Below are 15,648 nucleotides of genomic sequence, written 5' to 3' on the forward strand. Positions count from 1 at the left end.
CCCGAGGGAGCGCTGGAATTCACAAGTTCAACAAGCAAGCACAGCTGCCTCCCACCCTCCACTCCAGCACATGGCCTCTAGTGTCCCTGGGAGTCTGACAGCTCCGTGTCCAATGGGGTGTCCCTGGGTGTCCGCGTCAAGGCGAGAAGGGAGGCTGAACAAGAGGGAGTCCGCACAGATCTGTAGCACCAAGACCCTTGGGCAGCAACATTAAGATCACACAGCTGCCAAAGACCACCTGCTTCCGAAAAGGCCTTGAGACGGGTGCTCTGTCCAACAGCTACAGCTCAAACTGACGGGCACACCATCTGTTTAGGGCCGAACAACCCAAACCAAAAACTACCGCAGCTGCTCCCTATGGACCCGAGGCACACCCCCTCCTCTGCATGAGCTCTGCTCAGCTGCCTGCTCTCGGCCAAGACGGAAAACCACTGTGAATCCAGTTCTGACTCAGCCCAAGGAGTCGAGGGGCTGAGAACCACCAACGCAGCAGGACTTGGCGATATACCGGTGCCAGAAAGATGACGGGCATTTTGTGGGAAAGGTCTTCCATCTTTGAGGGAAAAAAACTTGATTAAACCAGGACTCTGAACAGGATTAAAAATCCATCCTCTGACAAAGGCTTTACTGACAACTTTCCATACAGTTAGTCAAAAAATAAAAAAAATACAGAACACAGCAGACAGTATCTCGTACACTAGAAACCAACATGACAGGAGTCCCTTCTCATCACGGGAAAAAAATCCCCAAAACCTAAGAACTCAGTTTTGGTGGGGACAGGACTTTGGTCTCCCACCTAATGAACCAAAACAACCCAGCAGAAAAGTCAAACCGAGGGGGTAGGACTGAGGCAGCGGATCAGGTTCTAAAATGACTGCTTTTGTGACAGAAGTGGCGCTGGGAGGTGTCCGGGCTAGGCAGTGTCCCTCACTATAACGATCACCATGTGCTCCTCCTCCAGCTTGCCCAAGGTCCTCAGTGCCGCCTGGAGGTACTGCTGCGAGAAGTCGCAGGGCGGGAAGGCGTAGAGCATGCCCGTGCTGTCTCTGCCCTTGGACCCACCCACCGGCAGGCTGATCACACCGGCCGCCTGCTTCTGTTTCAAGTAGGAGACCAGGTTCCTGAGAAGCCGCCTCTGCAGGCCTGGCTCCACCAGGGGCATCCCCTCAGTACCAGGCCCGCTGGGGGCGGCCTGCGTGGCCAGCAGCACTGCGTAGCCATTGGGGCTCCCCTGCTTGATGCGTCGTGTGACCTCGTCGAGCTTGGGCTGGTCCAGTCGGAGGCGCTGGGCAATCTTCAGCTGAGTCAGCTTGCTCCCGGAGGAGTGGTCTTTGAGGAGCCCGCTGATCACACCCTGGTCCCCCTCGAGGACGTGCATAGATGTGGGGAAGCAGCTGTTCTTCAACACCAGCAGCCCGCTCCAGCCCAGCGGCAGCGTCTGCGCGTACTCCGAGAGGTTCTTGAGCTTTTTGGTCTCATGTTTTGGCTCTTCCAGAGGCTTCGGCTCAGCCTCCGTGGTCCGATGGTTGCGCTCGCTCTCACGGGTCTTCTTCCCGTGGGCAGCGTCTGGAGCCTCGTGGTGGTGGTGGTGGCCCCGCTCCTCAGCCCCGTGCCTGCTGTTGCTGAGGGAGTTGCTGCTCGACTCCTTGGTCCCCTCGTTGGAGTGGTTTTCCTTGCGGCTGCGCTCAGGGGTGCGGTCGGAGCCTCGGTCGGCCTGCTGCCCACCGCCCTTGGTCCTGCTCCGTTCCTCGTAAGGGGAGTGGGTTGTCCTCCCACGGTCACTGGACAGGCTCCTCCGCTTCCGCCTCTCCTCCCAGGGCTTGGGCAGGCCCCGGTCCCCGTCTCCTCCCCAGCGCTCCCCGCTGCGGCTGCGCACCGAGCGGCTGTAGCCCTCCAGGCTGTTCCTGCGGTCAGAGCTCTTACCAGGGCTTGTCCAGTCCCCTTCCAAGAAGGTCCGGTCTCGGTCTGAGTACAGGAGGTGTGGGGGGGTCCTGTCCCGCACCCGCAGGTCCGGGTCCAGGTTGCGGTGCCGGGCATACCCATCTGGGAGAAGGTCGTAGTGCACAGGGAGCGGGGAGGGCTGGTACTGCTGGGGATACCGAGTCTCCTCTGCTTTGGCAAAATCCACCCGCAGCCTGCGGTCTGGTCCACCCAAGGGAAAGCCCCTCATTTTAGCGCAGGCGGCCTGGGCAGCGTCCAGGCTCTCATACTGGATGTAGGCAAAGCTGTCTCCTTTGACATGATCGATGGTCCGAATGCTCCCAAAGCGGTCAAACTCCCGGGCCAGAGCGGCCAGTGAGGTGTTAGGTCCCAGGCCCCCCACCCAGAGCCGGGTGGTGGGATTGGCCTTGCCGTAGCCGATCTTAATGGGGTTGCGGCCAATCACCCGGCCCGACATGGCCACCTTGGCCCTGTGGGCCATGTCTAGGTTCTGGAACTTGAGGAAGGCGTACGCACCCCCCTGGCCACGGGCGGGCCTCTTGATGACCACCTCCTCGATGATGCCGTACTTTTCGAAGGCCCGTCGCAGCTCCACCTCCGACACGCTGTGGTCCAGGTTCCCGATGAAGAGGTTGCGCGTGGCCCGCTGGTCGTCCTCGGGCATCAGGTCCTCCTCGCACACAGCCGGGTAGCCGTAGGGGCGCCCGCGGTCGTCGTACAGCCCGTAGTAGTCCAGGGCCCGCTCCCGGGACAGTCCCACGGCGGCGGCGGCAGCATCCAGGGCAAAGGCGGCAGCGGCGTGGCGGGCTCGGGGCTCTCGCAGGGGCGGGGGAGCGACGGGGGACAGCGAGCGCTGCTTGTACTGGTAGCCCCCGTGCAGCGGCAGGTAGCTGAGCGGGTCGGTGGGCGCGGGCGGCCCCGGGGGCGGCGTGGAGGCGGCGGCGCTGCTGCTGCTGCTCCTCCGGCTGCTCCCGCCGCCGCGCAGGTACACCGGCTCCACCTTGAGCGGCCGGTCGTAGAGCAGCAGCTGGCGGGCCAGGGCGTGCTGGCGGGCCTCGCGCGCGTCCTGCGGGTGCCGGAAGTTCACGTAGGCGACGCGGCCCAGCTCCGGCGTGTGCGACAGGCGCAGGCTGATCTCGCCGAAGCGCTTGAACTGGTGGAAGAGCCGGTCCTCGAGGTGCTCGGCGGGCAGCGCGGGGCTCAGGCTGCTGATGAGCAGCGTCTTGTACTCGGGCGCGGCCGCTGACGAGCCGGGACCCGCGGGCTCGGCCCCGGGCGGTGGCGGAGGTGGTGGCAGCGGAGACGAGCGAGGCGAAGCGCCTGAAGCTCCCGGGTCCCCCGAGGCCTTGCCGCCGCGTCCCCCGCCGCCGGCGCCTGAGCTCGAGGAGCGGCCGCTGCTCACACGGTGATTGGCGTCCCCGGCGCCGCGGCCGTCGCGATGCCCACTCCCGCCGCCTCCGCTGCCGCGGGGTTTGTCGCGGGTCCGCGTTGGAACCGGGTGCTTGGCGCCGCCGGAGGCCTTGTGCGCCGCCCGCCGCCCGCCCGCCTCCGCCTCCCGTTCGCGCTCCCGCGGCCGCTTAGCTGATGACGACGAGCCGCGCCCGCTCGGGCTCGAGTCTCGCTCGCTCTGCCTCTTCATGGCGCCGGCGCGGCGGGCGGGCGGGCGGCCCGCAGGCCCCTCACAGCGGCGGAGGCGGCGGCGGCTGAGGAGGCAGCGCCCCCGGCGCCGCCATCTTGGACAAAAGGACTCGGCGCGGCGGCGGGGCGGGAGCGGCGCCCAAATGCTGGGCGTCGCGTTATCAGGCTGCGCCAACTGCGCCACGTGACCCGCGGTGGGCGGGGCGAGGCGGCGCCGCGCGTGCGTCATCGGACTGCGCCGTCCAGGGCCACCTGACCCCGCGGCGGGCGGTGCTTTGGCGCCACCGTGTGGCCAACGCAGGTGAGGCTGGAGCTCCGCTGGAGTCGGTCCTCGCGGGAGCGCGGCTCGCACCGCTCCCGACCCTCCCTCTGTGCGCGCCGGGACCCGCGGCTCCTTTACGCAGTAGCCCTCCTGCCCCACCACGCGTCTCCCGACTGGGGTTCAGGGCTGACCACCCCGAGGGTTGGAGCACGCCGCTGCCTAGGCCCGGCCCAGGACCCACGCTCACAACTCCGCTCACCTGCGGCGCCCCCAGCTCCTCATCCCACCCACCCAGAGGCGTGGCTACTCATGTGGAGGCGAGACTTGTCTAGGCCAAGGCGCAGAGACCCGAGGCAAACCTGCCATCGATGGTGTGGGAATAGGCTCCTTGGCCCCGGCTGCCAGGTCCACTAGTTAACCTGATTGCCACCCGCCTCTTCCAGCGGCAGGGTCTCCTCTCCGAGGTGAAGTGAGGGGAGCCAGGGAGAGGTGCTGGACCCATCGCAGAACCTGCCCACTGAAGCCACAGGAACGTGGCTGCCCACCGCACTCCCCTCCCGCACTGGACAGCAGCTCCGGAGCAGCCAGAACAGGTGCACGGGGGAAGGCCTTATAAGAAACACCTGTAGCACTGCACGCCCTGCTGAAACCTGCTCCTGCACAACCATGGGGTCAGCCCTCGGGCGGGCAGTCTTCCCTGTCCGGTGGCCCGGTGGACACGGAAGCCCTGGGAACACAGACTAGGGGGCTGAGACAGATCCATCTTCCAAGACTTCTGGCTCCAACCGTGGATTTTCCCGGCACTTTTTATGGGCTCAGGACACTGCTTGTCAGATCTTAAGAGCCCCCTAGCTCCCCCAATCAAGGAAGTCTTGGCCTGAAGAAGTGGCTCAACCTCTGGTGGTCCTCAGACATGGCGCTGCCAAGCCCTCGTGGGCAGTACCGAGGCCCTTATGTAGGCAAACCGAACTCAGGAATTGCACACAGGAGGTCTGAGGGCTGAGCAAGTTCTTGGCAAGAACTACCTGTCCTTCCCGTCAGGTGGTCTCTGCGGGTCCAAGAACAGATGTTTCCATTGAGTCACAGCTCCTGCCCAAAACTGGGTTTCTGAGCACCAACCCCACAGAAAGCAACTAAAAAACCGGATGTGGGGACAAGCCCCGAGGACCTCAACTGCGACTTCTCTCAGGGAAAGACGAAGGGCAGCCTCACGGGCTCTTCTGACAAACCGCCCCCTCCTGGTCTTGCAAAAGCCCCATGAGGCCTAAGGCTGGTACTGACACTAGACCACAACTCCGATGAGCAAGTACGCACATGGCCAGATCTGCAGAGGAGTAGCCAGGTCAAGAGCATCTTAGAAACGTGACCGTGCTGAACAGCTACTGACGTCGTCGCAGAAGACCACTCTGCCTGGACGTAAGCCTCACCTTGTGTTTCAGACTCCACCCCCTGCCTCCCAAGAAGCTGGGCAGCCTCCAGCCCGTCACGCGGGTAAGATAGTCTGTGGGAATTAAACCCAGCTTCCTCCTGGGCCTCCCCCCCACCCCGCACAACCCGCCAGCCCAGCCCACATCCCACCCTGGCATCTCCAGCACTGATGCCCGTCGGGGTACCAACGTGAATGCACCTGGAAACTCTGTAAACCGGAAAGCATAAGTCGGTGGGGTCTTCATGGGGGTGAGACACTATTTCAGTGTTCAATTCTCCAAGGACAGCTAGAAGTTTTCTTCCTTTAATAAAAAAATCCCAGACACACTTTGAAGTCCCAGAGAAAACCAGCAACAGAAGGAAGTGACCCCCCGACAGGGGTGCTGGAGAGCCAGCACCATCAGGAGAGCTCCAGGCTCAGGCTCCACACCTGACTTGTCAGGAGCTGGTCTAAAAATAAATTACAAAACGCTGTTTGGGGAAGACACAGCTGAACTGTTTCTTTCCCTCAAGGGCCGCAGGGATGGGCCGACTACAAATCAGTCCGTGAGCTGGCCGCCTTGGGGGCGTACTTGGGCATCAGTTCATGGATCTTCCGGATGTAGTCGGACTTTTCTGCACAGCCTTTGCATGTCTCCCCCCAGTCGTCCAAGATCTTCTTTAGCTCTTTAACTCGCAGCTTTTTCAGGTCCACCGTGCTCAGGTCGATCTGCTTGTCTGGAGGAGAGCAGGACAGTTACCAGCTGGGCGGGGCGGCCACAGACCCCCAGCAGGCCCAGGCTGGATCCCCTGCACAGCCAAACCACCCCTTAAACAAGTGGCCCTACTGGTCATGGGGAGACAGTTCCAGACACACACAGGTGTGCGGTCCCATGCCCCCGACGGGGAGGTTGGCCTCTTCACCAGGAAGGCTGGTCTCATGCTGGCAGTGTCCACCAGACATGCAGTGTCACCAGGGACAGGGATGGAGGTCACAGCCTAGTCCTTCAGGAGAAATGTGGCTCCCCCTCGCCCAAGCGCCTCTTGACTAGTCATGGTAGAGGTCAAGTTACGTAAAATGACCGTTTCAGGGCGACAGAGCGGGTAGATCCCCCAGCCCATTTCCCAGCACAGGCCCTGGCCAGGCCTCGAGTCAGGAGCTCACGCTCCACTCCTTGTGACCGAGAGAGGCCTGCGCCAGCTGCACCTCCCAGGGGCTCTCTCCAAGGCCAGGTGTCCTTGACACACGTGGGTGAACACAGGACTTTGGACACTCAGACCACAATGAAATGTGTTGGTGACACTGAAACGTCAGAAGAAAACAACTCTTCCTGGTCCTGACCCTTCTTTCCCAGCAGAGACCTCTGCACAGGAGACGCTGCGGCAGCCGCAGCTCCTGGCCTGCCCGGGCACGCACTTCCTTTCAAAATTATAAAGCGCTTGCAGCCAGGAAAGCCCGTTAAACCAAGGAAGGCCACACCACACCCCTCCTCAGCCCTCAAACCCATGTCCCCAACTTTGCCCAGATTAACAGCCAGATCTTTCTTCACCAACCTGCAAGGCGCCCTGTGACCAGCTCACCACCTGTCATGCCACACTGGCTGTCTCTGCCCTGCCTACTTCCTCTGTCTGGAATGTTCTTCCATTCCCTTGGCTAATGTCCCACCTCCTACAAAGTTTGCTGAAAAGTCACCCCAATGATACCTATTCTGACCTCCACCCATCAGGATGCCAGATCTGCACCCCCCACTTAGCACCGTCTGCCATGTTCAGCCACATACACACGAGGGCTCTCGTGTATCACTCCACGACGCTGGCACCGAGTCGCAGAAGGCCTGTGGCGTAGGCCCGACCACTCACCGTACTTCAGCTCGCAGATCTGGCTGTCTTTCTTCTTGAGTTTCTCGCAGATTTTCTCCACGGGGATGTGGTGGGCCAGCGGCTTGGACACCTCGTTGATGATCTTGGTGGCGGCGTCATCCGTGGCCCCAATGTAGTAGCACTGCAGCAAGAAAGGACACGGCCTCAGGAGAATGCCCTGCCGTCTCAGAGCACCTCCTCTCTCTGCCAGGGCCTCCTTTCCCCAGGCCACGCCTGTCCTGGCGGTCAGACGCAGTCCGTGGGAGCCCCGAGTCGTGACACGCTCAGTCTCAGAGCTGGCAGCCACCACATGAGGCTAAGAGCCACCAGGGTTCAATCCTTAGACAGACAGACAGACAGAACCAGACTGCCAAGGAAATGAAAGCTACAAAAGACACGCCTCACTGGGGCTCCTGGCCTCCATGGGGCCCCAGCCCACCCTGTGCACATGGTACCTCTGTCCTCGCTCATGCCAAGCTCGTTCTGGCCTCTGGGCACTCCCACTGGCCGTTCCCTCGGCCTGGGATGCTCTTCGCCCACCCATGACCCTTCCCCTCTCCACCCCACCACCCACCCTGCGTCCTTCCTTTGCCTGTCACTCTCCTCCCCGGAGAGTCCCAGTGCCAGCACCGAGCAGGTGCTTAGTCAACAGTAACCCGACAAACACGTGACAACCGCAGAGAAGGCAGGTCAGTCGGGTGAGTTCACCCTGGACTCACTCGGGCCTCGGCCCGGGCCTGCGGGGAGGGGTCACCAGCTACTCACCAACCGATTCTCTTTGCCTCTTGCTTCGCGGCAGAAGTTTACAAGTTCTTTTTCGATAGAGGCCGGTGAGAAGGTGACATCTCTGTCTTTGAGGTCCTGGTAAAATCTTCCCAGATAAGAAACACAAACTGGAAAAGAGAGAAAGGAGAGGATGCTCAGCCACCGCCCAGCTGCACCCGAGGAGGCAGCGGGAGGCGAATTTCCCGGCGCCCGTTTTTCTCCGGGGCTCACAGTCCGGCAGAACGCGGGCGGGTCCCCGGGACACCCAATGCCCACAAACAGCTCCTCCCTCTTCCTTCCATGAAGTCTGACCCAGACTGAACGCGGCCCGGAGATGGCCTCACTGTGACCTCACAAACGGGCAAACCGGCGGCCGAAGGGCAGACGAGCCAGATGCTGCTGATTCCCACACACACATCGGCCCCGAGGTGCCGGCCGCCCTCCGAGAGCCGCTGCCCAGGGGCGGGGACGGATGAAAGCTCCGCGATGTGCCCATGTCAGGCCGTTCTCGGTACCACCGGGTCCTAACTTTTTCTCGCCCCACGTGATGTTTTCTATGCCCGGCCCCGGCCCCTCTTCGGGAAGATCCCGCTGGGCCAGGCCGCCGCCGCCCGTTCCGGGCCCCCAGCGTCGAGTCAGGCCCGCCCGCCCCGCCGTACCTTCGCAGTCGCCCGGCCGCAGCGCCCGGCCGCCTGGCAGCACGCTCAGAGCCAGCGCCACCGCCAGTCCGTGCGTGGCCCACATCCTCCTCCACCACCGCCGCCGCCGCCCGACTGAACCGCGCCCGCCGCGGCCTCCAGGTTCCGGCCGCACGCCGCAGCTCCCCATTGGCGGGCAGCCCCGCGCCCTCCCACACGCCGCGCCCCCATTGGACCACGCCGGCCAGAGCCTAGACGGGCGGCTCCACGCTGCCCTTCCCCATTGGCTGGTGGCGGCACCGCCCCCGGCCCTAGACAGTTGTCGGCCGCTGATTGAAGCAGGGCGGCCGCCGGAAGCGGGGGCGGCGGCGGCGGAAGCGGCACGGCCGCCATCTTGGGTAGGGGCAGCGGTTGTGGAAGAGGCGGGGCGCCTTGGGCTCCAGTGGCGTCGGCCGCCGTCCGGAACCTGCTGAACCGTCCCGTTTCCCCGTTCTGGGCCCCACGCCCGCCCAGAAACCCCCTGGGCCTCCCCGCCGAGGGCCTCGGGCCAGGGCTCCGGGGTCAGTCGCGACCCGGCGAGGCTGGCAGGGAGGGCGGCCGCCGCCGGCAAGGCTTCGAGGTGCTCTCTCCTCAGCGATCCGTGGGCGGGCAGCCGCCTCTGCGGGGAGCCGGCGCGTGCGGGCCCGCGGCCGGGTCCGAATTTCCCCGCAGCCGTGCGCGGCCGAGGCTCCCCTCGGAGGGGCGAGCTGCCCGCCGCCTGGCGTGGGCGGGGAGGCCGAGCCCCGGAAGCCTGGCCGAGGTGGCGGGTGCGGGACCCGGACCAGCGCTGCGGAGGCTTCCCCTTGGCGCCCGCCCTCGGACGCGGGACAGGCCGCTCTGCGCCGGCAGAAGGGCTTCGAAGGGGCCAGGCCCGGAGCCCAGCGGCTGCTCCCGCCAGTGAACGCAGTGGGTCAGCGTCAGGTATTCATCTTTAATTCAATCACAGCAATCGGGGAGCGGGGAAGGGCGGTCGGGCAGGTATTTACATCTGAAAGTCACATTACTCGTAGCTTCAGAACATGCGGCCACAATATATACAGTAAAGTACCTCTTGGGACACCAGTACACATTTTTTTCTTTTAACTTTGCTCTCTGGTACAGATAAGATAATTTTTAAGTCACCCCTCCCCCCTTTTTAAACATAAATACACAAAAGAAATGGCGAGAAGTGTTCTAATTTAAATAAGCACAGAATGCCAGAGGTTAAAAACACATTTATAGGGCTGAACACCAACTGGACATCACACTCTATACATTTTTTGCTCAAATTCCTGTACAAATACACAGCATTCAAATAGGTATTTACAAATAAGCTCAAAAGAATGAAAAATCAGTATTTCACAATCTTCAGAGGATTCTCACCTCTGACCTCCCACTTCCCCTCAGACTGGCTGGTTCCCCAAAAGGGATTTGGAATCTGCTCTTTGCATCCGGTGAGGGGAGTGGAGAGCAGACGCCCCGGCTCACCTTGGGCGGCCTGGTGCAGAAGGGAGATGGTGGTGATGAGGCCTGGTCCAGGACCTGACACCCTCCTGCCTAAGAATCAGATACAAAGCTGGGGCCCAACCCTCCACTGAACACCAGGCACCAGGCCCGGGGCTGCCCTCTGAGGCGGCCTGCTTGCCTGTGTGCCAGCCGCTCCGCGGGGGCACCCTCCCAGCACCACCCATAGGCCCTGAACGCTGCCCTGTCTTTCCTAAAAGGTTACTTGCTGGCATTCCTGTTGAACAGCTGGTGTTTGTTTACAAGAGAAAAACACCCTGACCATGGCCTGTCTGTTCGGAAAGAGGGGCAATGACGGTCGTGGGCCCAGGCCCAGCCGGAGGTCAGACAGGCCAGCAGAAGAGTGACAGGGAGACACCTGCTCAGCGAGGAGAAGGCAGCCTGTGACCATCAGAGTTGTGAACTCGAGCAAAAGAAAGTCTGTGTAGACTGAAGTAACTTAGAAGCACCCTGGAAGAAGACCATTACTCCCCCTTCTGTCCCCCCCATAATAAAGCAAGAGGAAAACCGGTGCTCTGACCCGAGAGTCCCATGGATCCCACTGCGTTCTGTCCAGCAGACGGGAGGCTGGAGACACTGCCTCCTGCCCGCCCTGAACCCTGAGTGGTGGTCCCCACCCGGAGCAGGGCCCTGCGCTTGGCACTTGGAAGAGGATAATTCAACTTACGTGGCTCCCTGACTCCAAAAGGAGACGCCCCTCCTCACCCTGCTCCCCCAGGAGCTCGCTGACCTGACCGAGAGTCCTCAGGGCTGGGCAGCCTGGCGGGGCAGCCAGCCCCCTGCTCAGAGGTAGTGCTGAAAATCCCTGACTCAGGAGCTGCCTGTCAGGCGGTCTGGCCACCTGGGAAAGCTCAGGATTTCCGGCCCCTCACCTCGGCCTCACTCCTACACCAGCTCCTCTCTCAACACGTGGCCCCCCGGGCCTTGGGGAAGAAGGTGGCCAGTCCCTTTGGTTCCACTCCCCCACTCAGGCCCCGGAGGGCGGAGCTAACCTTTGCAGATCCATTCGCCAAGGGGGCTCCTGCAGGGCATGGAGGTGTACTGAGTGGAAGGGAGCAAGTGGTCAGAAGTAAAAGCGATGGAGGGGACTATCCAAGACAGCTGGAGGCAGGACTGGCCCGTGGAAGCCTGGCTGTGCCCTGGGCATGCAGTCAGGCCAGGTCACGTGCCTGGGCTGGCAGGTTGGCCCAACCAGCCCCTCAGTTGAGTATTCCTGGACAAGAGTGGGCAGGTGGGCAGGCATTTGTGCAAAACGGCTTGTAGCCACTTGTTCACCACCTGTGACATGTAGTCCACATGGTCCGCGCAATCCCTGAATACAACCATGAGCTCTTCTGTCCACACAGCAAAAGAAGAGGTCCTAGTGCAATTTCCGTTCTTCTGTGCATCTCTACCCCGGAGGGGGCCTGGGCTCCTCCCCAAGGCCCCGCGAAGCTGCGAAGCGATTCTGTCTGTGCCATACCTCCACAGAGCCCCCGTGGCCTGGAACTGCAGGAGGAAGGAAGCATCTACTGCGCACAGATGAAAGGGAAACCCAGAGAAATGGAAACGTAGAAATGAAATAAAAAGAGAAGCCACAACCCTCATGCTGCTGTGGCCTCTGCACATGGCAACACACAAGTTCACGGCAGTAGAACGTCGACTCGGTGGTTCTCTCCTGAGTGCCAGGCCTCTCTGCTCCTCGGGGGGACTGGCTTTTCAGACCTGGAATGGTCGGGCGAGCTGCTCTGAGGGCGGCGTCCCAGCCGCCTGCCTGCCTCACTGCTCCCCGCGGCCATGCTCCCAGGCCAGGCGGGCCTGCTCTTCTTTGATGCTCCCAGGAGGCAGTGAGGCCTTGCGGTGCAGGCCCCGAGGCCTATCGGCCTCTTCGCGCAGCAGCACACCTTCGTCATGCTCCAGGGCCGGCAGGCGCGGGTGGTAGGGTTTGGGAGGCAGCGCAGGCGGGTCCATGGGGTCCTGAGGGATGACACATCCCGGGGCTGAGTGGCTGCGGCATGGCTGGGCCTTGATGGAGTCCAGGACGGCTGACTCAGAGAGGCTGTAGTGAACAGGGAGGTAGGGCGGCTCAAGGTCTTCATCGGCATGCCAGGCCTGGCTGGGCATGGAGTCCATGGTGTCGGTGCGAGGCGGGGCCTCGGAGGGGTGCCCAAAGTTACTCTCGCTCAAGGAGGACACGCCACTGCTGGCGCTGCCGGACAGTGTAGAGTTGCTGCCGTCCAGGCCCGACTGGGGGCTGGTGGGGGAGGCTGGGATGGGGTGGAGAGGAGACTGCAAAAGAAAGGAGGGCGGACATGTTAGAATTCCTCTCTGCAGACAGGCCGACAGCCACGGTGTGGAGAAGACCAAGTCTGCTTGTAATGAACTTCAACAGGACCTCCAGCAGCAGCCCCTGCTCCCTCCGGCCCCAGAGCCCCGGGGAGCCCCAGAATCACCTGTATTTCTGTGGCCAAAACACAGCTCTGCCCTGGCTGCTGGGCATTTGTGCCCCCAAAGCCAGGTGCTGGGCTGCTGGCTGTGGCTCTCAGGCACTTGCGAAGGCTAGGCCAGGCCGGCTGGGCAGGCAGAAAGAATCCTAGTTGGCCATGGACCAGATGAGTGCATTCTGCTGCTAAAATCTGTGATAGTCTTTTCCAATTTGCAGAAAAATTAGTGAGTTTTTAATAAAGCTTTGGTGCCTGGTGCGTCTTGCTTTGACTGGCCTCTGGTTTAAAATGCTCTGCTGTCCATTACAGGCTGTTTCCCTCTTGAACTGTTCGCTGACACCTGGTGGTTCCTGAGTGTTGTAACCATGTAACCTCCTCTGTGGTTAGCAGAGTTGCCCACAAGGCCCTCTAACCCTCTACCCCCTCACAGTGGCTGCGGATACACTGGTCACCTGCATCCCGAGTGTGGCTCTGGCCCCTGCGGCTCCGCCAGGCTGGGCTCTCCAGGACAGGGGTAGGGAGAGCCGGGAGCTTGGGAGACCCAGGGGGTAGAGCAGATGAGCTGACACCTACAGCCGGGTGGGCTGTGCCTTCAGTACATTACCTTGCGCAGGGTCCGGGCAGGGAGGGCCGGGGGGGTGTCACCCAGGGGGTGGTGGAAGGTGTCAAAGTGTAGGGAGTAATGACCTGCAAAGGGAACAGAACCACAGCCTTAGCTGGGGCCTCTCTGGGCTGCACACCAGCACATCTTACTGGGCCAACTGGGCAGACGAGGGAAGAGTATCCTGGGAACCCCTCAGCATTGAAGGCCACAGAAAAATCTCTCATTGAAGTTTCCAAAACACAGGCTTTTGGAGTGAAAGACACACGTGCTACACGGGAGGTCAAGAAGGCCGGTGTCAGCGTGGAACAGCCGCAGGCAGCGCAGGCCCGCCCACTGCTGGGTGATGACGGTTGCAGTCCTGGTCTTCGGCCGGCAGCGCTGGCAGCCTCACCGACCCCAGGCCCAGCAGGCCCTTCCTGGGGCGGGGCTGGTTCTTCCTCTGCTGAGTCAGCCCAGAGCACGGCCCATCTTCTCAGCCTGGGAGGCGGCTGCCTTTGCCCCTGAGCAGAGCTGGCGACCAGGGACTATCTGGGGACCCGCTGGAGGCCTTCTTACCATGCAGCAGGCTTCGGGGAGGCACTGGGGGCGCGAGGATGCGCCCCATGTGGGCAGACAGGAAGGGCTGGGCCTCTCGGGCTCCGCTATCCAGGCTCCAGCTGCTGGGGGCTGCGGGCACCGCTGAAGGTGGAAACACACGGCATGAAGGGAAGTTACTTGTTGAGCCGCTCGTGGGAGAAGCCCACCCTGCACTGTGTACCCAGCACAGGTGGGAGGGGCATGCCAGCCCCTGGGGCAAAAACACTGGCCCAGCAAGACACTGGCCGTTAGGTGGGAGTGGCCAGGACCAGGAACCGCAAAGATGGCAACAGAGCGACCTGAAGTGTGAGGAGCATCAGGATGAGGCAGCTGAGAGCAGGTGCCACGCAGCGAGCGCCTGTAGCTTGCGGTTCGCCAGGAGGAGAAGAGAACAGAAGAGGCGAGAAGAGGCGAGGAGGGGCTGACGGGGCCAGAGCTGCTCAGCCAGGAGTCCCGGGAAAGCGGGGCGCAGGATGGGCGGGGCCGCACAGGGGCCTGTGGTAGCCTACAAGCTCTGCCCTTCCCATGGCTTCTGTGCCCCCCCCCGGCGTTTGGGCTGCGCGAGGTGTTTTCTAGGCAAGGACCAGCGTTCACTGTCCCCAGGCAGGGAGAGTATAAAGTCCGTGTCACGCCCAGGCGTGCCCATGGTGCTTTGGGGCATGCAGAGCAGCCCAGTTCTACACTCACATGCCACAGATGCAGGTGGAGTGGGCCTGGGACCGAGGGAAACCTAGTGTCCACCTAAGAAAGGGGTCAGGGCCAGACTCCTGGCCCCTCGGTCACAGCTGGGGGAGTGACTTCCCGGAGAGGACGGCAGAAGAGGAATGGCTGGACCTGGGGGCCCGAGGGCCACTGCAGGAGACGGGAATCCTGTTGGCCAACTCCTCCTGAGAACAAATATGAGAATAAACCCGCCCTCTCGCTGACGGAGCTGGGCGAGCGGCAGGATGGGCGTGCGCAGCCCAGGGCCTCCTCACTGGCGTGCTCTGAGGCGGCCGTGCGGAAAGTGAGCCGAGGGGCCAGGATGTGGGCCCTTCCTGCTCCAGGTGCTGATGGGGAAGCCAGGGCCCAAGGGGCCTGAAAGGCTCTGGAAGGGAAGGAGCTGGAATCCAGCCTTCAAGGAGGCCTGGCCAGGAGGAGGGGCTGTGCCCCATGTGGTCCAGGGAGAAGTGGTGCTGCCCATCCTCTTCTCCTCATTGGTCAGGACCTGGCGTGGGCTTGTGGCAAAACACGGCAGAACTCTGCTACCTAAAGAGCCTCAGTTCCGGGGAAGATGCTCAGTGCCCCGGGATGGTTGGTGGCTGTTGCCTGGCGGGAGGGCAGGCGCTCAGCAGTGGGAGGGGAGGAAAAAATGTGGAATCGGCTGCGCATCAGGTGGATTCCACCAGGAGGCCTCAGAGAGCCCGAGCTGCTCATAGGCCCTGCTCACAGGCTCGCCCCGAGACGCAGCGCCAGCTTCCTGGTCCTCAGCACCGAAGCGCTCTCTACCCCAGAAGAAAAGTTTGTCTCCACAAAAAGCTGCTGCATCTCAGGGAATGAGTGGCTTGGAGGTGGGTCTGGGCAACTTCTCCAAAGGGGTCCTGAAGCCCAAGATCTCCCAGGCACACCTAGGCCCTGGGAGGATCATGGGGTTGCAGTTCACCCACAGGGCCCACTTGCAGTCAGGAAGGCTATGGGGAGAAAGCAGCGAGGCTGCAGTGGTTTAGGGGGCCCTGGGCCCCACCTCGTGTAGCAGAGACCATCAAGCTGGCCCCGCAGCCTGTGCTGGTGAGCAGGGAGGCCAGGGCACCTCTGTCAGGCAGCACGCGGGCACTGGGGCTAGAGGAGAATCTAAGGTGGGGTGCCTCTAGGAAGATGGGAGTCCCCCGGTGTCCCGGCCGCTTCTTTCTCTGTGTGTAACGGGTCCAGCACGGGCCTGTAGTCCGTGCACAGCGCACAGCCCCGAGGGCAAGCTTGCCTGGTCCGGGAGTCACTGCCTGGCAAAGAGAGACA

At 62.3% G+C, this 15,648-nt stretch overlaps 3 protein-coding genes across 10 annotated transcripts in view; all 3 read right to left on the reverse strand.

Annotated features, from left to right (window-relative positions):
* Window positions 1–597: 597 nt before the first annotated feature.
* On the reverse strand, window positions 598–4,217 carry RBM15B (RNA binding motif protein 15B). Its single transcript, XM_059664634.1, has one exon. It carries the CDS (start codon window positions 3,806–3,808, stop codon window positions 914–916), a length of 2,895 nt encoding a protein of 964 aa, XP_059520617.1. The 5' UTR covers window positions 3,809–4,217; the 3' UTR covers window positions 598–913.
* A 1,334-nt stretch (window positions 4,218–5,551) lies between these two features.
* On the reverse strand, window positions 5,552–8,716 carry MANF (mesencephalic astrocyte derived neurotrophic factor). The gene is made up of 4 exons (XM_059664635.1): window positions 8,533–8,716; window positions 7,874–8,001; window positions 7,109–7,250; window positions 5,552–5,986 (listed from the first exon to the last, which is right to left on the reverse strand). Exons 1-4 carry the CDS (start codon window positions 8,699–8,701, stop codon window positions 5,802–5,804), a joined length of 624 nt encoding a protein of 207 aa, XP_059520618.1. The 5' UTR covers window positions 8,702–8,716; the 3' UTR covers window positions 5,552–5,801.
* Window positions 8,717–9,747: 1,031 nt separating this feature from the next.
* The window catches only part of DOCK3 (dedicator of cytokinesis 3), a 176,141-nt gene continuing 170,240 nt past the window's right edge, over window positions 9,748–15,648 (reverse strand). For 6 of the 8 annotated variants that reach the window (XM_059664627.1, XM_059664629.1, XM_059664628.1 and 3 more), the window contains 3 exons: window positions 13,636–13,758; window positions 13,081–13,163; window positions 9,748–12,321 (listed from right to left, as the gene is read on the reverse strand). In XM_059664627.1, coding sequence (XP_059520610.1) covers window positions 11,812–12,321; window positions 13,081–13,163; window positions 13,636–13,758 — 716 coding nt within the window. In that variant the 3' untranslated portion in view covers window positions 9,748–11,811. The remainder of the gene's footprint in view (window positions 12,322–13,080; window positions 13,164–13,635; window positions 13,759–15,648) is intronic. The other 2 variants (XM_059664630.1, XM_059664631.1) reach the window with 2 other exon arrangements.

The sequence above is a fragment of the Myotis daubentonii genome, chromosome 14, assembly GCF_963259705.1.
Source record: "Myotis daubentonii chromosome 14, mMyoDau2.1, whole genome shotgun sequence".
NCBI lineage: Eukaryota > Metazoa > Chordata > Mammalia > Chiroptera > Vespertilionidae > Myotis > Myotis daubentonii.